At 37.0% G+C, this 21,112-nt stretch overlaps 1 protein-coding gene across 4 annotated transcripts in view; it reads right to left on the bottom strand.

Annotated features, from left to right (window-relative positions):
- The window catches only part of MIPEP (mitochondrial intermediate peptidase), an 82,876-nt gene that overhangs the window by 11,270 nt on the left and 50,494 nt on the right, over positions 1–21,112 (bottom strand). For 2 of the 4 annotated variants that reach the window (XR_013180953.1, XR_013180955.1), the window contains exons 17-20: positions 13,592–13,713; positions 12,695–12,768; positions 5,764–5,890; positions 5,168–5,312 (exon numbers count right to left, since the gene is read on the bottom strand). Coding sequence is in view for 1 of the 4 variants with exons in the window: in XM_054654898.2 (XP_054510873.2) it covers positions 5,796–5,890; positions 12,695–12,768; positions 13,592–13,713 (291 nt within the window). In the remaining 3 variants the exon portion in view is untranslated. Of the gene's footprint in view, positions 1–5,152; positions 5,313–5,648; positions 5,891–12,694; positions 12,769–13,591; positions 13,714–21,112 lie in introns of those variants that run through there. The other 2 variants (XR_013180954.1, XM_054654898.2) reach the window with 2 other exon arrangements.

The raw sequence follows: 21,112 nt of genomic DNA, 5'->3' as shown, positions 1-21,112 counted from the left end.
AAGTGGGGCTGGTAGGAGAGTGCACTAAGTGAAACCAGCAAGCCCTTCTGATCTTATACATGTTTTTTATTTCATATGTATTTTAAATACTGAATGTAGGCTATGATTGAGCCTTGTGGCTACTTCTGAAGAGCACCATTAATAAACAGACTATTTTTAACAACTGCCCTGCTAATCTGCTGTGAGTATGCCAGAGGAGCTTGATGAGGTTAAGGGCTGCTGCAAACATCAGCCAAACACCTTCAAACACCTACCTGATAAATTATTCATGAGGAGCAGCTGCCTGCAGTGTATTGAGAGCTGCTGTCCTGTGGCCTGTAACCTAAAGGGGCTTATCCACCCCAAATTGGCCCAGCTTGGCAATGCTTCAGCTTCTTAGTGGGTCATATTCAGGGCATTTCCTCAAGGCCCAGCTTTCCCACAGCATGGGGAAGTGGATGAGAAATGCTGTTAGAGCATAATACAAACCGCAGGCTGAATGGGCACCAGCAGCAGCTGTGGACAGGGTGGGAAGAACCTGCCATGGTGCCATTTTGCTTTTCCTCTGACATGATCACAACCCCTCAGTCAGTCACAGCCCAGAGCATCCCTCATCTCCTCCCACCCTCTAGGTCATGTCCTAGTGCGGCTGTAAGAGCAGGTGGAGATGGGGGCACTTAGAGCTGCCTAAGGAGTGAAGTGAAAGGGTCATAAGGAGTCAGAGAGACAACATCCAAAAGGCACTTCATAGAACCCAAGATGTCCTGAAGATTAATTAAGAGCATCTTCTATGTCCATTTTAGTATTGTACTACGTGATGCTGTCAATGATGCATGAACTCAGTCATGTATGACAGACAGCAAAAGCAAACAATGATGGCATTTGAAAATTGAAAAATTGTAACATTAAAAAAAGTCCAGTACTTTGAGGTGTTCTGGACAGAAACCAGAGTTCCTGACACTTCTATTCCAGCCATCTGTGCTCTCTCTCTAGTTACTGGAGCAAGAAAAGGCACATAAAAGAACTGGTTCAACCCCATCCTCAGACTGGTAGGATATATTCCATTTTGAAGATGTCTGTTTCTTCTCATAAAGAGTGAATGCAGCCAGAATGGCAAGTTTTAGCCACTTACAAACTCCCTTAGAAGCTACTGGCTCTTTGGCAACTGCTGGCAAGAGGCATCCCACTCCCTTCCCAGTGTGCCTTTAAATCTACACAGCAGCAGAGCACCAACCAGTCATCCTGTCAGATCTGTATCGCCACTTTGCTTCTGGTTTAAGCAGTTTGTCTCCAAGAGATTTTTTGGATACTTCCTCCAAACAAGAAGTTGTAATGATTTCCTACACCCGTGCAGCTCCACATGCCAGCTGTTGAGGAGCAGCCGCAGCGGACTTGAAAATAAACAAATCTCAGCCCAGGGAAGATCAGAAGGGCCGACAGACAGCCCTACTGGTGCTGATTTATACTTCCTTATCTTTTATCTCCTTCCCTCTCCTCCCGGAGCACACGAGCTGCTCTCCCACGGTCCTTTTCCCAGGGAAATCTGTGTGCTTGCCTTCTGCTACCATGCATCTTCAATTCTCAATTTCCTTAACTCTTAAATTCTTTCTAACTTTAATGTAATACTCCCCTTTTGGTACACTGTGAACCTGCTGGGGCAAAGAGCCAATTTGAACTTGTTCCCAAGAGCACACAAATAAATCCCTGGCTCTGGGAACACAAAATCTCCAATACTTTGCCCAGAAGCAATCTGAAATAGCAGACACACAGTGCCTCTCACTTCACAGCAAGCAGAGGAAGTCCTTTGGCTGGCACTGCTTTTCCAGCTCTCCACAGAAGACAAGGAGAAGCTGCCAGCAGGACAGTTATCCAGCAAGCACAGACTTGCTACCCTTGTGGAAAAACCTCCATCTAAAGACACTCTCCTCACCCACAGCTTGTTGGACCACAAAAGGTGGCTCTTCCCTGGTGTAACTGAGGCTACAAGGCTTCTCTGAATTAATCTGAATTTGGGCAGGTTTTTCAGAAAACAGTCCAGTTCTGATGTACATTTCTGGTGCTGATCAGTCAACCCCAGCTCTTCTCATATGTTGTCCCTGCTGTCAACATATAAACTAGAAATCAGGTGCAACTTTGTCTAATTTCAGCTACCAACTCTTGTTAAACACTTGTTTTCAGATCAATGCTCAATCTTTCAAATTTATGCTTCTGCATCATCATTACATCAATCTTCTGATAGACTAAGATGCATATTTTCAAAGTCATCAATATTGCTGCTACAATAATCTCCTCTCTACATTTCCATCTTAGTGTCATCTATAATAGTAAAGTCTCTTACTTTGATATAAATTCATTTTTTATTTTTGCACAATGATTTAGATTCTGACTCGCTGTACAAGCAGCTATTTAACATCTGCAGAAAAGCTTTTATCAGCATATGATATGAATTCTTCCATCTGGCATTCCACTGAACACAAAGCAGAAAGATTTTTGAACACCTCTGCCTTTTCTGTTACTGGCAGTGCTGTAATTTCCATTTCAGACTTACTGCTGTACAAAGAAAGCCCTCTTTTTCTCTGCCCAAGCTTTTAACTCGGAGATTTTTTTGCTTCTGTATCAACCCATTCCCATGCCTGGTTTCTAATCTATATTAAATTCTTCCCTTCTCTTCCCTGCCTTCTTAACTGCTGCCTTTTCCTCCTGTTATCTTCTTTGAGGTTTAGAGAACTTCATCCAGCACCAGCTGTATTTATGTCACCTGATAGTAATTATTACACAATATTTCAGTCTATGTTAAGTGAATCAGAAAAATAATCACATCAAACATTTAAAAAAATGAAAGCAGCAAAGTTCACACCTCAGACTTTCAAATGTAATCCACCTGTGCTTTTCTGATGTGTTATAATTATGTGTTATTATTTCAGGATTGCATAAGGGTATAATTTCTTCTGAAGATGTTCACTACTTATTTTCCATAGCAGCCAAAATCCAAAACATTGTAAAATTTCAGATTAAAAGCATGATGCTGAGTTACAGTATAATAAACCAAACTTTTGGATAGCTGGTTCAGCAGCCCCAGTGGGAAAGCATGGAATGCTGGAAAAGGATTACAGTGGTTTTTACATTTATGAAGAGTTACATTGCTGGTCACAAGAGAGGTCTCATGTTACTGAGAGTACACATTATTTGCTGGAAAATAAAAGTCTCTTGAAAAGCAAAAAAAAAAAAAAAAAAAAAAAAGGGAAAAAGCATCAGACATTTGAACAGCTGGAAGCATTTTTAGAAACTATCAAAAAAAGAGAAAAAAATTTAGAATAATATTTCTCCTTCTGTAGTTAACCTCGTTGTGGTGGTATATAATATGTTCCCTAGAGGCTTAATCATGTCTACTGTTCAATCCTCAAAGGTTATTTCATTAAAAAAAAAATCAATGGACTCAACAGAGTTTCTTCATAAAAGAACCTGAAGCTGTCATTCTGAGATGTATTTATTTTTCTACCAGCTCTCGTCTTTGTCAGATATCTCACAAGTTATAAATCTGAGCAATAAGCTGCAACCCAGCATGCTCAGGCTAAAGGCAAGATTTTCTTCCTTTCTTTGCTGACATCTGATTTCATATTAAGAAGATATTGTTTGATGCCACTTTGATAAAACCTTGAAAAGACTGTTGTTTGCAGAAGGATCAAATGAGATGATGAATTACTGAAGTAATAGCAGCCATGAGCATAAAGCAATGTGACTACTACATATAGTTTGAAGAGGTATCTGTACACTAAAAATACACTAAATTTGAATTTTCTTTCAAATTAAAATGTAGGAGCAATCTCTTAATTGTAAATGCTCTGCTTATTCCGCCAATTATGATGCTTTATTTTCTTTACCGCAGCGCTTCCAGAGCCGTGTCAGCACGAGGATTTCCGTTTGCTCAGTTCTTTTTGTCACAATGAATCTTTCAACGTGTGCCAGCTCCAGATAAACATAATCGCTAGTTTGTTCCAGTACAAAACCCAGGCAACAAACAATGAGAGGCTCCCTTAGCAACACCCTTGAATTCCCTTTGAAATACACTTCCATTAAATACCCCACAATGGGCTGTTAAATTTACATTCATCAGCTATTGTATACTTTACAGGCCTTCCCATCTTCACAATGTGGTTCTACTCACACCTAAACTGACACTTTGTGGGTTTTTTAATGACTTCACTTACAGCAAAATGCCCACCTAGCTTGCTAAGCAAAACCATTCATTCTTTCCTCTCAGGAACCAACTGCAGACCCACAGTGGAGTGAGTCAGTGGTACAAGAAATAAGCCTAGTTGTGGTACAAATCTGAAAATGCACCCACTATGGCTTAACCAATGCATCTAAGAATGTCTAAACCCAGCCCTACCAGAATGGCAGCGTTACTCACACATGGCAACTTCCACCTTGCAAACACAGGCAGTGAAAAAACTGGGTAAAATATCAAATACCCTTTTGCACAGATTCTGCTAAAAAGAGGGCAAATCATCCAATCAGCTCTCACTCGTATTTATGCCTTCCCAAACACCCACTTTTTCTGGCTGGGATCTTTTACCTTTACTTTCTTCTCTCCGTTATTTGCTCTCACCTCTCAGCTTTGGTTTCTTCCTGTCTTGCTTCTTTCACTGCAATTCCACTGAGCAGGACACTTAAAATATGTTTTATAACAACCTACAGAGGACCTCTAAACAAGGCCATTCCTACAGCAAAAATCACCAGGGTTTTTTTTTTTGGTGGTTTTTTAGTGGTTTGGTTTGGTTTTTTTTTTATTTGTGATTTTTTGGGTTTTTGGGGGGTTTTTTTGTTTGTTTTTTGTTTGGGTTTTTTTCCCCCCAAAACATCCTCAAATACCATTTCATAATTTTCTTAGAGGGAAAAAGAAAAACCCACTGATAACATTCCCTTTGTTCATCATCCACTATACAATATATATACAACCGTACTAAACTGCTCCAGCCTGTCCTGGAAAAACATTTTTGTTCCGAATTATTTTGTTTCCCCTCCAAAACCCACCCTTTTGTACTTTAAACCATTCCCCAAACTTGTCCACTCATCATTAAAAGGAAACTCCATGTGAACAAACATGCAGGGACCAGATGATCTGTAAGGTACTTATTTTACTCCTTTGTCTCTCTTATGTGTTGCAACATACCTCTTTCCTCCTCACCTAAAATTTTCCATTACAGACCAGTAGGACCACAGATTTACTTCTCCCATCCTTCTCTTAATTATCTCAAATACAGCTCCTAGTTTCTTTCTTTCCAATTTTCCCTTTGTTTCAAACACAGTTTGTTTTTCCCAATGCAGAACTCCTACAAAAAATATGGTTAAACAAAGTTAAAGAAAATCCATGAGCATGTGAGAATGACCTGTGTGAGCAGTTCTGGGCCATAACATCAAGAGGTAAACCCTAATAGTGAATCAATGTGTGTACCAAAGAGGTAAACCCTAATAGTGAATTAATGTGTGCACCAAAAGACCTTTCAAGCCCCTCCAGTCACCCTGAACATGAGTTCAATTCCCATTTACTCTCTTCCAACAAGATCAAATTTTCTAACAGACCATGCTAGAGGATTTGTTCTCCCAAATTCCATGCTTAAACTCCTATGCAATGGAAAACAGTCATCTTCATAAATGAAACCAAGTGATCCAATGAAAGTATTTATTACTGTTCCACCAACATGAACAGTCAAACTCTGAAAGTGTTCACCAAAAAGCAAAACCAGTCACAACAATATTTTATCCACAATTATGAAGACGTACGCAATCTTCCATAAAAGAATTCAGTTCTGTTGTTATGAGTCCATGATAAATGTTTCAAAGTCATGGTCTAAGTCTGAAACAAGGGCATCCACAAAATCTTCAACTGAAGGGGATTTCTGCAGCATACCTACAAAAAAACAAGACAAGACACTCTTTATCAGGATGCTGTGACCTTGACAGCTTCGTCAGCGGTAGCACTTACTGCTAACTAACTTTTAATGTCGCTATACAGCAGAAACAGCTATCAGATTTCTTCGTCAAGAAAAAAGTGCAATTATAGTGTAGAGGGATTATTTAATTTCTTCAAGATACCTGTTACACATTTGCACAGAATTGACAGATTTCAAGGCTTTTAACTGATTTTTGTGATTAAGACCTTGTTTAAGCAGGGAATTATATCTGTTTTAAAGCAATGTTACTGTAGACTCAGTCATTCCTAAATGACTGAAAATAAAATAGTGATTGAGCAGGTATATAAGTCTCAGTTCTGACCAAGCCAGAAAATAATGTATTTTCTCAAAGCATTACACACACCTTAGAACCATTTAATTTAGCATTTAAAATACAGCTATATCTGAAAATTTTGACAAGGCACAAAACATAAACAAAAGCATTTTTAATATACTGCTGTTTTAGTTTTGCTTTTTTACAGTACTAGGACTTACCTTTTTTCAAGAATTTAAATTACTATATCTGTTAGCTGTAGCACTTGGCTACACCATAACAGACAAGAAAATTAGCATCATGAATTAGAATCATGCCCAAGTACTTCCTCAGGTAATTCTATACACAGAGAAACTAAATATTTCACCCCTTCCCCTCCAGAATCCCAATTTTTGGATGGCATGAGAATATACCCTTTAAATTACTTTCAGATGTTTCTTTGTATTTAACATCACCTACAGTTGGTCTTTTCACTGTTATTAACATTTTCAAGATTACATACAAAAATTTACTGCATAACTTGTACCAGAAAAAAAAAACACCCAACCAAAAAAAACCCAACCAAACAAAAACAAAACAAAACAAAAACCAAACCACCAAAAAACAACAGTACAACTGCCAAAAAATGTAAAATTTAATCTTTGTATTTCTTTGAAGTTATCTTTCTGGCATCTGCTGCCAATGTAAATATAACCTTGTTCTACCCTGATCGGTGTACCTACTGAACATAAATTTATATTCCTTCACATCCTCAACAATATTTGCTTTTGGTGGAAATTATAATTGCATGCTGCTAAAAGACTATAATCTTTTACTATAACACAAAGATTCAAAACCCATCAGGAAACAGATCAGCTCAAAGTAAATTGGTGTGAGAGCAATCAAAAAGAATTTTCTTGCTAAGACCTTACAGAATTCCATTTCAATCTGATTTAAAAACATGTTACAAGTGTCAACACAAACTGCCATAGCCCAGTAGATTAACAGCAAGCACTAAAAGGAAAACAAATCTCACACTATATAGAGGGTGACTGAAATGCTGTTAAATGAAGTTTGCATCAAGCTATTTTCAAAATGAAAGAGAACAGAATTAATATTTCCAAGTACTTAGTAAACTTGTCATCTACTCCAATGTTAGAAAAATCACAGTGGAATTATCTGTAGTTCACAATGAAAAATGGCTTGCTATGTGCTGGGCTGAGAAACAGATGTGTGCAGATAGCCAGCTACTGATCTGAGCTCCCCAGAGAGCCGTGGCCTCTTGCAGACTCCCTCTCTCGGGTTCCTGGCTGGGGAATATGCATATTTGCTCCCTAGCAGCCTTGGAAAAATTCCAGTTAGACTCATATTTTCCTGCAGTTTTCACAGAAGAGGAGAGTGCCTTAAGAAGGTGACAGGGATGGCAGCCCACTGGAACATGTACAATCACCCCTTTTTCACCAGATATCATGATTGAGAGATGACTATAAAATACTGCAGAGATGTTATATAAAGATGGCCATAATAGACATAACCACCACTCCTCGAGCCCCATTATACAAAACTCTCCTGCCATTACTGGCTTTATAAATAACAGCCAGTCTGGATGATGTTCAGCCAATTCTTTGACACACTAACAACTACTCTGCCAATTATCAATACATTGGAAAAAACCAAGAGCCAACAGTATAATGATAGGCAGAATAGAAGAAACTGAAGCTGGGATTATCTTCAAGGAGATTTAATTTCCCCTCTTACATAAAAACGGCAAATCATAACAAAAACATTCCAACCCTCGATATTACAAAATTAATAAAAGAAATATAATTAATTACAGTATACTTGGATATATTTTAGGGCAGCTGAATACAGTCTTACCAAATATCACTCAAAACTTGTTACAAATTGTATTTATTTATTAAAACCAAGTTTGCCTTAAATATGTAGGAGATTCCAAAATCATTCTGGCAATGGTGATGTCCAACTGACCTCCGATCCAGTAGTTCCAGCTTTTGATAACAAAAAACAGATTTCAGATTTCTTGCATTAGTGGTTTGTTGCACTCCTATTTTCCCAACACTGACATCAAAAGCAGACCCCAACAGACTTCATTTTTGCAAAGAAGGGACGGAGAGTAACCGAGGTCATTGCTAAAGAGCTCCTACTGTAGTGAAATGATCATGCTCTCATTAAATAAATAACTACAGATTTTAGAGCAAGACAGTTCCAAAAGAAACAGGCAATGATGGTATTTTCTGTGTTTTAACCTCTTACTCTACACCGATGTGCTAAAGAGTATTCATGTCTCTCTTCAAACCCCATTAAAATATATCAAAGCAAGATCAGCCTTGATATATTGTAAGTACTCAGCACTTCAGTCTAAATGATTTAGTAAGACGTCCACAAGGTCTGATGGTTGCAGTTTTCAAATTTAGGAGTGTATTTTAATACGTTCAGCCCAACTCCTATTTCAGCTCAGTCTCTCCCAAGCCTAAGGCAACTGCATAGCTCATCTTCACCGCTTTGAAGTTTCTTTCACATTACAGCACTGTGGTTAACCACACCCTTTTGAGAGATGGTTAGCTATAACCTACAATCACTGAAAATTGAGAGAAGAATAAAGCCTGTGGCAAAATTTGGCCTCTGCCCCCCTGGAACACTAATTATTCTGGGTCCATGTAGTTTGAGCTAACATATGTTGCCATTCACATAACCTTCTAGGATTTATGCGTATTTCTTACACTGTCAAAGAGACATACAATCATTATTTGAAGACTTTTGCAGCCTCTTCAAATTATAATTACTCCATGAAGTACAGTCTGAGGCATGGAAAGGCAAATTTTCAAACAACATTGGAGCAAATGGGTGTTTGTTTATACAGTCAGTTGGTTTGGTTACCATGTAGGCTCAGAGCTGAGTATGACTGTCTGCAATGTAATACGGCATCAACAAAGCAGGAGCGCAACCTCACACGCATTTTGCACAAGGACTTCTTCAAAAGCCCCAAGGACAATGTGGCTGCACCAAGGCTGCAGGAGAAGTGCACTCCAGGATATGTTCCATGAGCTTAGTTCCTAAAACATCCAACCCAGTAGTTTTCACACTGCAATTCACTTTCTGCCTATGCACCTGGGTTTCTTTCCAGCCAGAGAGTGCCAAGGGAGAGAGGGAGGAATGGTGCACACCTGAATCTTGTTCAGACCTGCAACCAGCAAACAACTGGACCTGGAAGGGATACCTGGGTTATATAACTTCAAAGGAATTTGGAATCCCTAATGCCATGTAATCCTAGGAAGGAGAAAATCTGCAAGAGCCATGTAATCAACACAAAATCACAGAGGAATCAAGTTCTTCTTAAAATGTATTTTTTCTCTAAGGAAAAATTAAAAGAAAATAAGCCTATCGGACAAAACATTGTCTACCCATTTTCAATTGCTCCTGATATCCGTATTTGTGACTATTTCTGTATTTCAGTGACTATCAAGGGGGTAAGATAAAAAGGATCTCTTCAGAAAATGTTTAAAAAGTTCTCAAAAAACCTCTATGATTTTGGCTTTTTAAAAGGAAACAAATACCGAGAGAATCAAATGCAAACAACAACAACAAAAAAGTATATTGTGTTTCCTAATTAAAGACTAGTTCAAACAGGAACCTTGTCAGCAACTCCACAGGTCAGATCCTTTATCTTTCCTAATCAGTACATCTATGGAATCATGTTGGAGAAAGATGAAAAGCTAGGGTCATATCCAAACACAAAAGAAAAACAATAGATAGCTTCTGAGAAGAAAATCATAACAAAGAAGCTACATAAATGAAATGTGCTCGTGAAGTAACCTGCTATTAAACAGCCAATGAACATGGCTAACTTCCTAATGAAGTATGGAAACACTTCAAGGGTGAGGCTGCAGATGTGCATCCGAAAGTCAGACATGTGCAAGCCCATATAAAAACCACCTGAAATAACAACCTAAACAACTTTTTGAAATAGGGTACTAGTGAGCACAGATTCTGGACTGTTTCTCTGAAGAGGAGTAAAATCAACAAGCTTTAAAGTGGAATCTGTCTTTAATCAGTTATGTTTTGTTGTTTGCTATGGGAGCACAGTTTTGCAACTGATGGAAACCAACAGGAGATGGAAGTCAAGTAGTATGGAATATCAATAATGAAAAAAAAGCAGCAGGAGAAATCAGAATCTCATTGAACCTAAACAAATTGAATTGTTCCTACTTTTCTCCATAAATTCTCATTTTTTGTAAGAAATACAGACCAATCAAGTACAAAAATATCACTTTTTTCATCAGATGTGTTCTATGATTTAGCTTCCAATAATTCCAAATCAGCAACCAAGTTATTGTCTTGTCAGAACACCTGAGTCACCCTGATTTCATTCTTCAGGAAGTCACTCAAGCACGTTTGTTAAGTTTTTTACTTAACTACTTTTACTGTCTACAAATGAACATCATGATAGGCACAAAGAATCTGCTGATAAGCACTTGTTATTTTTACGATCTTGAGTATCAGTTAGGATTTCTGAATAAGAGTGTAAAAGTGAAATTCAGAATACAAAAGTGGCCAGGGAGATAATCTGAAGCAAGGAAGGTGTATCTTTGATGGAAGAGGATCAGATCATGGCACACTTAAGAAAATTGGGCATAAACAAGCCCATGGGCCCGGGCAGGATGCACCATGAGTGCTAAGGGAGCTGGCAGATGGCATTGCCAGGCAACTCTCAGTAATCTATTAAAACAGGAGAGGTACTATAAGACTGGAAAAAAGCAAAAATCATGTCTATCTTCAGGAAGAGCAAGCAGTAGAACCTAAGGAACTGAGGCTGGTCAGTCTCACCTCAATCCCTAGGAAGGGTCTGGACCAACTAATCCTGGAAACTGTTTTCAGACTCACAAACAGCAAAAAAATCAGGAATAGTCACCATGGATTCACCAAAGGCAAGTCATGCTTAAATAACTTGATATGATTAAATAACTGGTCTGGCAGAAAAGAGGAGAGCAGTGCACGTCACCTCCTTTGGACCTCAGTGAGCCCTTTGACACTGTCTCCCATAGGATCCTATCACATGCAAGGGGGAAAGCCAGTTTTACTTCCATAGATTTTCTGTAAGACCATCCACAGATGAATTTTGAAACTTCATTCAAATAGTACTTGATTCACAGAAGCACACTACCAGCAACTTCAACATTAATTTCCAGGACATTCCAGGAAAATTCCATGTTCAGTAAAATAAAGACTATATCCCAGAAAGAGATCATAAGCATATCTGGTATTTAAAAACATTTTTTTCTTTCTCTACCATATGACTTTCAATGTAAAAATTAGATATGCTTGTAAAGATGCACATTCCTGCCTTGCAAATTCTAATCCACAGTTCTGGGCTACAGTTTTTCAAAGTTACAAACACAAACTCTTCAAGAACAGTAAAGAGAAGTAAGTTTGGGAAGTCATATTGAATTAAAAGTAACCCTGTAGACCAGAAACATAAGTAGACAACCTAAAGAATATATAGTTGCTTAATATATGATGAGTCTAAGGAGAGCAGAGGTCAAGGCCTCAAATATAAACAGATGGGTCAAAGAACTGAAATGTTCCAGTCATGAAACTGTGCCAATCTCATGATGAAATATAGACATGTTACCACTGTCTTCCTTATCTGTAGAAAAAAGTCCCAGAAGTTCCAGTCTGCTAAAATGGAGTTTAAAGAGGCCAGTGAATTCATACTCATTCTTAATACTAAGAATTTCAGAGAAAGTTGAGACATGTGCCAGGACTTAGCAAGTGCTCACCTTAGGAACAGCAAAAGTAATGTTTGGTTTGAATTCTGCAACATTACACAGGAAAGTCTTTACCCTGATTTCAGAGATTTGAGATGAAGTCAGCAGTTTCTCAAACTTGTTTCATTCTCCTGGCACTATTTTTTAAGGTATGAACACACAAAGTATTTTTGCTATGGGTATGAATGATTTTTAGAAGTTATTTTCCAGATTCAAGAGGCAAATCTTGTAGTGAGATGAATAATGAATTGTGTTTCTTTATTACAGTTGTCAGAGCTGCATTTCATGAAAATGTACACTCGAAGTACTGATACAGCCAAAGATATTTTGATGACACTGAAATGATGCGGCCAAAACAAGTTCAACTTCTCCTATACAAAATAACCAGAGATTTTATGAATTCCATGTACAGAAAAGTTACTACTTTATTGTTTCCAAGAAATAATGTAATCTATCTTCCTTCAAGTTTATTCTGAATTCTTTAGATAACCTCGTAACACAAACCTTTCCAACACTTCAGCTCAGCTATCGGTGTGTACTCCACATACCACAAGGAGTTCAACTGACCATGATGCAAAGGTGGTGGCCAGTCCACTTAAATTTTTCTTTCATAAATCCAGTGAACATCATAATTAAAGTAAAAAGACCAAGTTGGGAAATGCAGTTAAGTTGAAGTTCCTTCCTTTTGCAAGGGAATAAGAGAGTTATAACTGATTTCCTACCTTGCACCATCAGCATGGGCTCCTTTCCACCACCGTGTGCCAGCATCTCCCTACGATAGCGCTCCCCCATTGCCCTGGAGAAACACAGCTGTTAGAGCCATCTGCAAACACAACCTCTCTAGCCTTCACTCAGGTTTGCTTCTAGGTTCTCTACAGACCTCACAGAGACCAAATGAAATTTTCTACCCTGAAACAATGGCTGGTGCCACATTAGCTCCTCAAATTCAAATTACATTTAAAATCCCATTATGAGGAACTGAACTAGAAAAATTTTATTCATAGCAGTGTGTGTGTTGGTGCCTGTAGAAGTTAATTTGTGAAGAGCATTTCAGGCTTCATTGTGCCAAAGGGAAAAATTGCTCTGTTACTATGTCCTCAACATTCAGCAAAGGTATAAGAATGCTTACAATTTGTGACCTCACAATTTGCTTTTTTAATTTCACAAAGCAAAATGAGTAGGAAAGCTCTACTGAGCTTTGATGTTGGTGACATGAAGCTTGTTTAATACCCACAGTTGCTTTGATTTCAGTAGAAAATTACAAGTTATTAGGCATCTATGAATTTCAAGCTCTCTAATTACATCTAAATAAGGATTTCAGTGTCTCCCAACAGACACACCTGTATTTTAAAACATTGGCACAATTTTTTTGCACCAATGAACACGTCCCAAAGTGTAGATATATATATATATATATTTATATATATACACACACACACGTATATTTGTATGTGTGTATATATATATATTTCTGTGGTTATTTCCTGCTTTGTAGCATCTTAAAATCAATAAAAACACTAAAAACTAATTTGCATCAAAAAAAGCCCACCACCTAATTTGTTTCATGTTTTCCAGAAGCAACTAGCATTTAATTCTATTTAACATTTCTGTGTTTTTACCTGTCAAATGGGTTTTGAGCAAAGCACTGTTTCCACACCATAGAGGCAACAGCCCTGGACATGAGGTAGGAGTAGTATTTGGCACCGTAGCCCACGAGGTGACTGAATCGCAGCTGCCAGGCCTGTAAAACAAAAAAGAACCCCATGTTATCTTTTAAATTCTTTATGCTGTTCAACATTTCCTTATGTATGATGGAAGAAATCTGATCCTATTAATGACAAACAAAAAAGAAAAAAAAAAAAGAAAGAAAAAAAAAAAGCCCCCAGAAATAAATCCCAGAATGAACAATACTTTATCAGAAGAAGCATTTTTCAATCTAAATGGCGTGCATCCAATAGGCTGATCATCAGGATTGAAACTATATATAAACAGGATCAGAAGGGGGGAAAATAAAGCAGTAAAATAAATTACTCATATTTGATGATAGCTGTGTAGTTCTACTGGTCTTGAACAAAGCCCACAATTACCTTGTTACAACTAACACAGTATGTTATAATTTTCCATGTGGGTATGTGCAGTATCACATTCAGAAAAGTTCAATTTATAACTTTTGTCAGAAACAAAATGGTAATAGTGATTTGTGTTTAACGCTATTAAAAAATACAGCTTTCCATGTGGCAGCCATCTTAGAAGTACACAAACTCCATCCACATGCAATGCCATAATTCACAGACTTGTCTGCACATTTTTATGTGTGTATATACAGCAGATTATAATCCACAATTATACTGCTATTCATTTATGGATTGTTACTTCACATAGTGACTCATTCAAGTGATGATAGACTTTTTTTTTAATGCTTTTTAGTGTTGACTGTTTCCTTATGTTTTCTTAGCAAAGAAAATCAGAACTATCAGCCTTATCTTCACAGAAATCAAAATAATTTTTTCTTTTTACTTCCCTGACTGCAACAGAATAATTTAAATTGTGACAGACCTCCAAAAGTCATCTGGCCCAACCCTCACTCAAAGCAAAGCCAGCTTTTGAGAGATTTCTCAGGGCCCTGTCAAAAGTCTCCAGGGATGAAGATTTCATCACCTCTCCAGTGTGATGTGTTAAGCAAGTAGGTCCAAACTGAAATGCTGTTTCCCAACAGATTGAAATGAGAATGGATGACTGTAGAAAGGTAGAAAGGAAGGAGTATGAAACTTCCTCTGCCCTTTGGTTCTGAGGAAACTCCAAAGAGAAAACAAGTGCCCTATCTTATTTGCCTTCCTATCCAAAGTCAAAACTCTTAACATTCTTGTGATATGTCTGTTGTCACGATTTTTGCAGGTACTATAAAACACAGAGTTTCAAAGAGGAACTAAAAGATAAACAATAATGTAGCATAACAGATGTTTTAAATTTAAGTCCATGGGTTCTCAGATACTTGTTCTTATCTACAGTCAATGGCTGAAATTCTGATGAAGCCAAACAAAAAAGTGAAAGGACAGATGTAATTTTCCAAAACTATTTGTCTTTGTGATTCTTTAGCACACTGTAATTAACAAATTCCTTCTTTTTTACAGCTGAAATAAACTATGCTTCTTTATTCAAGAAATTCCTGATTATTATCTTACTCTCTATTACCCAAAAAGATGTATGTCCATTCTAAAAAAAATGACCAACTGAAAGGGTGGAAAAAACTAAGTATTTGGCTTTTATTTAGTCTTTTTTCCTTAAAAGAAAATAGAAAAAACAGTGCTTCATAATCTAAATTACTTCCAACAGCTGATGAGAAACAAGTTGCTAGCTATGTGACCTTCCCTGAGCAACAGCTACAAATAAAGTTCTCAAAGCCAGCTGTAGCTCAGCCATTCAAAAGCTACTTTTTACAAGATGGTTACCTCCACCCTAAGACAGGTGCCCAAAACAAATGGAATTTGCCATGGGTGAGCAATTGATCCTGTACTGGTGACCTACACAACTGAAGTAGGAGTAGCAAGGTTAAATGAGATGAAAAAAGACCTCCAGCCTTCAATTTTCCTATGGGTCTTGATGCTTGGTACAAATTCTTTAAAATTATTGACTTTTCTTCTCTTTAAGGTAAAGCACTGTACTGTATCTCACTGTAATGCAAGTGTGTTACAACATCCAGCTCAGACACAGAGTCTCCACTTTGCTTTGGAAGGTATTTTGGTTGCCTTTGAAAGGTATTTGGTTTGGTATATGTTTATACTTTATAGCTAGAGTTTTTCTAACTAGTCCCTTAATTACAACCATAATCATTACACTAAAAGCACATTTTGAAACAGAGCAGAGAGACTACATTTTTAGAAGACTGAGCAGGAAAACATGTCAGTTTCTTTTATAATGAATTTTAAAAGTTATGATTGGAAGTTTCTACTCTCTCTCTCTCTGGAATGTGGAAAACTTTACTGATGAATTGGTTTCACATACTCAGAAATGGTTTTTAGGCTACAAACAAAAATAATTTCCAGGTGTTTGGCATACTGAAGGATATTTCTACCTCTCCCATCAGAAAGGAATTACTTTGATAATCATATAAGCTGTAACTAAGACAATATGTCTTACTTGAAACCTCAGATTATACAGTTTCCTCAAATGCTCTTGGCATTTAATGGTCTGCACCTAAACCAGCTCATCTGCACTTCTAGGTTGATCAACTACTCAATTTATTGGGTTTGTTGAAACTCTGTATCACAATTAAGCAAGGAGAAAAGAACAACTTCTCAGCAATCCGTCCAAGACCAAAAGCTTGATTTCGAAGTCTGCACCTAAATGGCCTCAGTACACTCTGCTCAATTTTGTTTCACCTTGTCTTTGCTAGGTTTTACTAACAAATGTCACATTGTTTCCTTTCATAAGAGAAAAGGAAACTACAGAAAGACCAAGGAATGACACTGCTCATCTCCCTCTCTGCATCTGGGGAGGCTTACAAATATGATGAAGTGGAAATTTCAAAAATTTATTTCAGAACAGAACAATTTCTAAAACAAGAAACAGAAATGGAGGATGAGTCAAACTGAAACTAAGATTGTTTTCCCACTGCAAATAGCAGTAAAGGAAAACCAATAACAGTGCTATTCCCTACTGAAATTTGAAGCCTGTATTTAATTTTTTTTTAATCAGTACAGATTTTCCCCACTCTAGAGCATGAATAACTCTAGCATGTCATCATTTCCTGTCACTACTTTTGTCCAAGTCCTCACACTAAGTTCCTGATCAGGAACTCCCAGTCTTCAATATTACCCAGAAACCATTACATTATTCAAGTACATTTTCTGTTTCTATTCTTTCCTAACAATTAACTTTTCAAGACTGGATTTAGCTACCTATAAAAATATATTTACACATTAAAACCCCATCCTCTACCCTAATTCACAAGAAGCTACCTGCCCACATAAAAAAACTTCTTCCTCTCCTCCTACTTCATACAGAGGAGAGATTATGACCTAGGCAATAACATGTTCAAAGACCACAAGAATATATAGGCTACTGCTCCATTAAAAAGTTCTATGATGAATAAAAAGACACCCCCCATTACTGGGGTGATTATCACAAATAACATTTAAAAATATTTCTCACAAAAAAGAGAGACATTTTAAAAGATTATCAAAAATATTTAAAACTAAATGATTGATCTTGTAGCATAAAACTCCATTTCTCCATGGTAATAAATTCAGCTATAAGATGACTTGATTTCTTGTGTTATTTCCAACAAGGAGATATTTCTTCATTAAAAAAAAAGACATATCAAATTCCCTTTTGGACAGGGTAAAGGCTAGACATGCAGAACTAGGGCAGTCTCCTTATTAAATGTTATATTTTTGGTAAGCAGCTAGAAAGTTAATGAAGACTCTGGGTAATTGCTTACTTCAAAAAGTTCCATGAACCCATTCCAGGAGTTTATAAAACAGTGCATTTTACAGCATAGCCCATGGGTTATGATAATATGCCATCCACAGGTCATGTTCATGCCTGCTTTTTATTCAGCACAACAGACTGCAATAAAGGTGTGTGACTGATCCGCTGCTGCTATTAAACAGACTTTTTTTCCACCAACATTATCAATCTTTTCTTATAACCATGTCTGAAGCATTTCCAAAATTCCATGTGCAATGGCTTTCCACCCCATCATGTGAATACAAAAATACCTTACTGATACTTTGTATTCTCACTCCTTATCAGGAGTTTTTTTTTAAGTCTTTGCAAATACATTCTTAGGGTAAGATTCAGTTCATTTTACTCTAGCCACCTAAACTATATGTGTCTTGCCCAAACTAGTCACATAGGCCTCCCTTGTAGTAGAGGACAGAAATATTTATCCTGTTATCTTTTGAGAGGATAGGATTACTGCTTTAGGAGAAATCTGAATAATTTACTACACCTTCCATCTTCAAAAGTTAAGCCTCTTCATTTTAACAATACGGTATGATCAGTTAAACCAAACTATTTTAAAGGTTACATTACTTTAGGATTCAATTATTTGAATTTTAAATTTAGAACTGTTAATATTGTCACAAAAATAATCTGATACAAAAATTTATATGTGATGGTAAAAAGACAAAATTGAATGAAAATCTGTAGGCTTCTTAATATATACTAAGCTAGCTTTTGCTTGAGTGGCTAAACATGGTTCTGGAGGGTTCCACTAATTTCATCATAAATCAGTTCTACAAAATCCTGCTACACCTTCTGAAAAGAAATCCTACAGAAATTCTTGACTATTGCTTGGACTTTTCAAAACATTCTTCCAACAGTTTCTGCTTTAGGCACTTTAAAGTACATTTATGTCCATTTTGCTTTGCATCTTAAGACAAAAAACACAAGTGAGAACCTGAAAAGACTCAATACTAAATTAAGGGAAGTACTCGTGTCATTTAAGACTTCTAATTACAAAAAGTGTGCTACAGTAATTACATCAATGAGAAAGTTGTTGAATTGTTTCCATGAAGAACAGTATTTGATGGAGATGATATCTGGTACCCTCCCCCTTCTTAATTAAAATTTTATTCCGGCAGGAAACCCAACAAAGGAGCAGCCAACTTATCTCCTTCAGGGGCTACTGGGCGGAGAAACCCCTTGTGTCTGGCACTCAGGTGACACTGTTGCTCCTAATGCCCTTGAATTTAGCTATCAGCAGGGGTGGATAACTCTGGGAGGTCAAGGGGAAGCTGCAGGCTCTGGTTCCTTGGAGCCAGGAGAGAAGGGCAGTTAGCATGGGAATCAGCACAGGGTATTTATCAGTACCAGCAGAAATCCAGGACAATGCTGCTCTGCCATGCAGACAAGCACACTTTGGCCAGTGTTTTGAAATGGTTGATGAGTATCAGAGTGCAGAGTTTGCAAACTGTTTGTGCCACCTTTGGAGAAAAGCTGTAGCACTCCCTGACTGTAGAAACAACTCTCTGCATAGGTAAGCAGCAGCTTGCATGGTCAACTTACATTCTGGATTTTTGACCTCAACCCCTCTAAGTTTTAAAGAATTACATAATCATTCTTCTGTAGTTTCACAATAATAATTAAATGCAATAACCACTTTCTTTCCTGAAGTTTCTAATCTTGCTTAGAATAACAGAAAACTAATTTCAAGAAACCTCATCTCGTGCTGCATCTCTAACTCGCCTAATATCAATACTCTTCAGTTTTCCAGTGCTCTGCATTTCTGTGTTAGGAATGGAGAGAACACAAAGTAAACCAAACCAGAGACACTGCTGACATTTCAGAAAGTGAGTCAAGCAAGAGATTAAGACTTCAATTTATAACACTTCCATGTTTTTATTATAAAATGATAAATAAATCTAGCAAGGCAGGAAATGTAAATATTTTTGCAGTTGTTTACACTAAGGAAGAGGAAAGGAATTTAACATTCAATTAACCACTTAGGTGATTCTAGATATGTACCAAATGGTCTTTGAATTGCTTAAAGAAAAATATTTCATCTTTACTTATAAACTATTCATGAATTTGAGCTGCTTATAGCAAAATCATTTACAACTATTACTCTATACCCTCTTTTCTCCTCTCCAGAAATGGACTGAGGGAAGGAGATGGGGGTCATAATAAAGAATACTGACATCAAAAATCTGTATGTATGATTTTCATTGCTTCAAATCTTTAAAAGACACCGAGATATGAAAATTGATTCTTTATTGTGTCCTTTAACTGATCTTATTTGGACAAGTTAAGAGACAATGTTACTTGTAAAAATTACAGCTAGTCTTTGAAGCGAAACATAAGAAATTTGCAAACATACAATTTTCAAACAAATCTTTCATGTAATACCATGCAATTCTATACAGATATACATACACATGCAATAACCCCCTCTTCAATTATAATTAGTAATTTCTATTATTGCCTAAGCTTTAAATTCGTAAGCCTGAGATAAACAGAATCGAGTCACCGTTTCCTTTGCATACAGACTTGCACTGAAGCCCAAATTTTTTACAATACTTTTCCAATTAAACCTAATTTTAAGTATTGACCTATTATTTTAAAATAAACATCACAAACACTGCTTAAAATAAGCCCTTACAAAACCAAGAAATACCTTAAGCAACGTGGTAACTGCAAAATATATTTGCAAGTATAACTTAATCAAGTAAAGTACCTGAACCAACACTGGAAGATGAAATCACTACCTGTTTACTGTTTATTTACTATCTTAAGAGTCATTTCAGAAATAGATTTAAGGGATCACAACTCTAATCCTTAATCTGCTACAAGTGCAGTGTGAATTTAAAGAAATTATAATCATCTCATCTCAGCCACCTCCTGTGAAATAAGGGTGCTAATAGTTCCTTTGTCTTGTTCTTTTCTAGTTTGACTTTTCATAGAAAAGATAGTCCCCCACAGCACTTGAAGAGAATTTCACTTCAGACTCTCTAGGCTGTGTTTATGGCAATGAGGTATTCAGCTGTATATAACACTGTCAAATATAGCTCCAGTAATGCAATCTCAGGGGGGAAAAAGAACATGGGAGCCATGAAAACAGAACTATATCAAACTAGATGAAGCTATCTGTGCTTTCTTATATATGTACAATACATCTAAATATATTCAGAATTTTAACAGGAGACATCTGCAAGTGCTTCTTGCACTGGTTCTTAAAATGGTCTCCCACATGGTAAATATGGCAAATGCTATCACTAAAGTATGTTTGAGTTTCATAGGGCTAACACTTGGAAAAAGAATTTCCTTAAAAGTGGTTCATATCTTATGATATCTGTAAACACTCTACTGCTGTAGATAGTTGCCCAGTGAATAGTGTCATATAACCACTGGAAAACAAATCTTCAGAGTATTTGCTATCAGCATTTTCTTTATCATAAAATGAACTCAACTCCACAAAGACAGAAACCTAAACAAACCTTGAAAGGTGACTTTAAGAGCTTTTGAAAGTCCCAGCATCTACTTTAATACTGACCTCAGCAGGGCACTTCTTGAAATGGCTTTTAGCTATTAATTATTTATAGAACTATCACTTCCCCAGAGTTCACTGTGCACTCCTTTATTAATCTTTTCCTCAGACCCAGACTCTTCAACTCGATTTTACAGTATACTTTTAAAAA

Source organism: Agelaius phoeniceus, chromosome 2 (assembly GCF_051311805.1).
Source record: "Agelaius phoeniceus isolate bAgePho1 chromosome 2, bAgePho1.hap1, whole genome shotgun sequence".
Classification (NCBI taxonomy): domain Eukaryota; kingdom Metazoa; phylum Chordata; class Aves; order Passeriformes; family Icteridae; genus Agelaius; species Agelaius phoeniceus.
Note: the sequence above shows the minus strand (reverse complement) of the source record. Positions and strands in the feature narration are given on the sequence as shown.